The 4,811-nt window shown below is 37.7% G+C and overlaps 1 protein-coding gene across 1 annotated transcript in view; it reads right to left on the bottom strand.

The window, feature by feature from the left end:
- Positions 1-4,811, bottom strand: part of lmf1 (lipase maturation factor 1) — an 18,808-nt gene that overhangs the window by 4,726 nt on the left and 9,271 nt on the right. Inside the window, exons 7-8 of the mRNA XM_010777720.1 lie at positions 2,921-3,088; positions 1,688-1,868 (exon numbers count right to left, since the gene is read on the bottom strand). Coding sequence (XP_010776022.1) covers positions 1,688-1,868; positions 2,921-3,088 — 349 coding nt within the window. The remainder of the gene's footprint in view (positions 1-1,687; positions 1,869-2,920; positions 3,089-4,811) is intronic.

The raw sequence follows: 4,811 nt of genomic DNA, 5'->3' as shown, positions 1-4,811 counted from the left end.
CTTTTTACTTCAAAAATCATAAAGTGTTGTTAGTATATCAAGATAACCCCCTTGAACAAAACGTCTAAGTATCATAAACATGTGTTTGCCACAGATCTTATTTTCTGCAATATTCCAAATTCCAATACAAAAATCTCATTGCTCTTTGTGTGTGTGCGTGCGTGCGTGCGTGCGTGCGTGCGTGCGTGCGTGCGCGTGTGTATGTGAGTGCGTTCGTGTGCATGATGACTTCAACACTTCCTCAGAGTTAGAGGTCTAACATGTTAGATCATTAGTTTCTATCTGCCTGTTAAACTCATCAACATAATCCAACTTTTTTTTTTTTCTTACACTAAGGGACTTTCTGGGTCTGTGGAAATGATTAAAAACACACGGCAGGTGGAAGTGTATTTTATATCCAACATCTTACGACAAAGCAAAGATACTAATGGGTCCAACGAGACCAATTAGAGAGGACCACTGTTTCTTTAGCACTTTGTAAGCAGTGTGTAGAATATGTAACCCACATCACATTAAATTCCAATAAACCGTATGTCATCGTTTTCCCAGCCTCTCAGCTGTCTGCGCGCTAATCCCTCTATTTCCCATAATTCCTTTCCTCTTGTAAGCGTCAACTGTTAGTCTACACAAGTGTCTGGACCCATTGAGGGTATTAAAGTTTAATTCTACAATGAAACACCAAGCTCTAGAGAGAAACCGTAAGAGTCTTATTTTGCCCCCATAGCATAGAATATATGGCCATGACTCATTGTGACTCATTGTTGGTGAATCCGGGGCCCTCGGAATAAAAAGGGTCTTATCTTTACGTTCCTGAATGATTATAAAAGTTATTCGCTAAAGATTTCCTTTAATGGGAGAAAGACCAAATGATGGTCTGTGTCAGTTAAGGCCCGGACACACCGAGCCGATTGTGGCCGTCGGTGGTCGTCAGGCCGACGATGAGCGTGGACACGCCCTACTCAGATTGGTGTGTCCCGCACCGTCGGGTCTTTTCAGCCGGGTCGACGCCTTTTCGGCCGAAAACTCAGTCGGCAAAAGAAATCGAGAAATGACGAATACACACTACCGCCGCCTGCTGGTAAGGAGAGTTATTGCCACTCACGAATGCGCAGTTCGTACGAGCTACTTGTCTTTGCGGTGTGTTCCAGTGACACATGGCCAAGACGCAGGAGACGTGAGGCTACACAGCAGTCGGGGGTCCGTCTGTGTGAGTTCTTTGGTGTCAGCTTGGTGTGTCCGGGCCTTTAGAGATTGTTACTGAAAGTTGATGTGAAGAATCATCAGCGTGTGAAGTGCATTAGCAAGATGTAGGATTTGGGTCCCTGCAAGATTCTATTTTGTGCAGAAAACAATAGAAAGAACAATGGCCTTCATGTTACGTCTTTCCCTGGTCATAAAGTGCCCCGATCTCCTTCACCTGTCTACCAATAAATACCACAATTGCTTGAGACTGCGTTTAAAATAAAAGCATAAACATCTATGAAAAAGTTAGAGAATTCGATTTCTGATTTAATTTGACTTTTTTCTCATTATTAGATTTTTTTTCCACTGAATTTAGATTTTTTCCTTATTCTTTTCAGAATTTGAATTTTACCTCAGCATTTGACTGATAAGTTATTACTTACATGCCGTTTGTTCCACGGAGTTGTTTGTGTACTTGAAGGCTTTGTTTGTGTTTCGTGAGTACCTTTGCTGGGTTTAGGTGTTCTTCCAGCTGCTTCCTCCTTCTGAATCTCCAGCACCGCCTTCTTGGCTCCAGATTTAGAGCTAAACAGGAAGCCCAGCGCTGCGTCATCAAAACAGGCCAAACTGGGAACAATGGTGAGCCAGTTCAGGAAGCTGAGGTTCCCGCTGGTGATCAGAACCGCCTCATAGGAGACAGGATAACAAAGGATTAGAGTAAACACTGGTGGATGCATTATATTACTTTAGTTCCCGCTGATCAGAGCCGCCTCACAGGAGACAGGATAACAAATGGTAGGATTATAATACTAAGAGCTGTATGCATTATATTACTTAAGTGTAGTAAGGTATTTTAAAGAGGTTAACTAACATTTGGTTTTTTTCTCGTATTTTGACTTTTTTTTCAGAATTTCAACTTTTTCCTCAAGATTTAACGTTTTACTCAGAATTTTGACTTTTTTCACGAAATTGAATTTTTTCTGGAATTTGCAATTTTTCTCAGAATTGGGACTTTTTCTCAGATTTCTTTCAAAATTTGACTTTTTTCTCAGAACTCAGAGTATCCAAGTTTTTCTTTCTTGTACATTTCAAACTGTTTACCACGGTTTATGTAGTCTCTCTCTTTTTTAGTCACCTGGAACAGGATCTCGACCGCTCCACTTTTTTTACTTAGAATTTTGACTTTTTTCTTAGCATTTTACCTTTTCTCAGAATTTAGACACTTTTCATAGAATTAAACTTTTTTCTTATAATTTCGATTTTTTTCTTATAATTTAGACTTTTCTCAGAATTTAGACACTTTTCATAGAATTAAACTTTTTTCTTATAATTTCGACTTTTTTCTTATAATTTTGACTTTTTTCTTATATTTTAGACTTTTTTCTTATAATTTTGACTTTTCTCAGAATTTTGACTTTTTTCTCAATTCAACTTTTTTCTTATAATTTTGACTTTTTTCTTATAATTTAGACTTTTCTCAGAATTTAGACTTTTTTCTCAAAAGGTTGACTTTTTTTCTCAATTCCATTTTTTTTCAGAATTTTGATTTTTTTTCCAGAATTTTACCTTTTCTCAGTATTTTTTCATACAATTTGACTTTTTCTCAAAAAGATTTCTCAATCCAACAGTTTTTTCAGAATTTTGAAATGTCTCAGAGTATCATGTCTTTCCTTTTTTATACATTTCAAACGGTTTACCACAGTCTTAAGTAGTCCCTCTCCTGTATATCTTTAGTTACCTGGAACAGGACCTGGGCGGCTCCGTTGACGACGCACATCCTCCGGCCGAGGAAGGTGAAGAACGGGAACACGAGCTCGATGAGATGGTTGGAAATCGTCTCGAAGCGATGAAACCACCACGGAGAAAAGTGCATGTAGTAAGATATGGGATTAGGGACCGGCTGGGTCTGAAGGGGAAGACAGAAGATATTAAGTTATGATCCCCTTAATATCATTATTATTTACATACATTTTAGTTTACTAAATTGTATTTAAATTAATTAATTATTTTCTGAAATGAAATTAGGGGCGTTTTTTTTTTTCCAAAACAAATATTTTATTCAATGTAATAACACTTTCTCTCGATTTAAGACATACGATAACATATGTTTCTTTAACTTGTTTTAATTATACTGTATGCACAAAAACATTTGTTCAATTTATTTAAATCTTACTCTAATTAATGATTATTTTTTGTAATTAAATACCAGTAATTTCGGATGGTTTTTAGTTTTATTATTAAACATATAAAAAACTGCTTTCGGATTTAATGCATACGATAAAGTGTGTTTTTCTTGTTTTATTTAAACCATATCTAAAAATATTAGCTTGCATTTTAAAGGGTCCAAGTATAGAAGTTAATTAATAACACAATATTACCAAAATAGAAGTCTTCTAGTGTTTAAAATGCATGTTTTCAATGCTTCCCCCTGTTCAAAATGTTTGTCTGAGCCTGAGATGGAGACGAAATGATGCCGTTGGGCATTAGGGGAAAGATTTCCATGTCTAAATAAGAGTGGAACTTTATTTAAATCAAGGCAACCCCACCTACACACAGACAGAGCTGAGCAGTGTGTGTATAATTGAGTGTGTGTGAGAGGTGGTTGCATGCAAACCGTGTAGAAAACTAAACATGCAAATAGGCGAGGTGGTGAAAAATAAATACGGTACAGAAATAGGTGGAAGGGAAAAGAAAACAAGACACTGACACACCGGTCTGTGCTCTTATTGTTTTTGTGGAACAAATTGTGGGATATTTTACCTGCAGCTCACCAAAAACACCACTGGAAATGTAAAGGCAACGAGCCTGCGACCTCAGACACACACACACACACACACACACACACACACACACACACACACACACACACAAAACCCAAATATGCCGAAACACACCTACGCAGAGAGTCAGGAGGATCAGCTGTTTCTCTGAAGCTTGAAAGAGAGCAGTGTGTCAGAGAAGGTTAATACATATATTTATATTCAGGGTTCAACACTCGGGTTTATCTGGATCTTATCTCGTTATAGAAAACAGGACTTTGGGTTTTTAGAAAATGTAACAAGGACATTTCACAATAAGACTGCAATGCAACTAGTGCAATCTTAACTCCTAGTTTGATAGTGTGGTTGGGGCTCGTTGCTTTGTGGTGTTTACTAATTCTTCTTCTCAGATATATAAGGATTTCTGATTTCCCATGATGCATTTCATCACACATTGATTATCTCTTTGGTTCTGGACGGTTAGTCAGACTTAACAGAGGCCTTGTTTTGAAGAAAATTAGATGATTATGCAATCAAAAAGAGTTTGCAACCCTCATGTGTCGACTCGTAACGCTTCTCATAGGAAAGCCTGCATTTTAAAATCATTGGAAGGAAAACTGAAAAAATGTGTCTCAACAAAGACAGAAAGTAGAGCAAAAATGAAGTTCGGAGAGCGAAACTAGATGAGTTTCGTAGCAAGGGGTTGTGAATAATAATCTGCTGCATGTACGCTGTCAGGGTAACACACTAGCATGACACTGAAGTGAAGCACCATGTACTGCAAACACACACACATTCAAAGAAATACACACACACCACACACACACACACACACACACACACACAACACACACAACACACACACATAAC

Source organism: Notothenia coriiceps, unplaced genomic scaffold, assembly GCF_000735185.1.
Source record: "Notothenia coriiceps isolate Sejong01 unplaced genomic scaffold, NC01 NC01_scaffold00018493, whole genome shotgun sequence".
NCBI lineage: Eukaryota > Metazoa > Chordata > Actinopteri > Perciformes > Nototheniidae > Notothenia > Notothenia coriiceps.
This window is presented reverse-complemented; position numbering and strand designations above follow the sequence as displayed.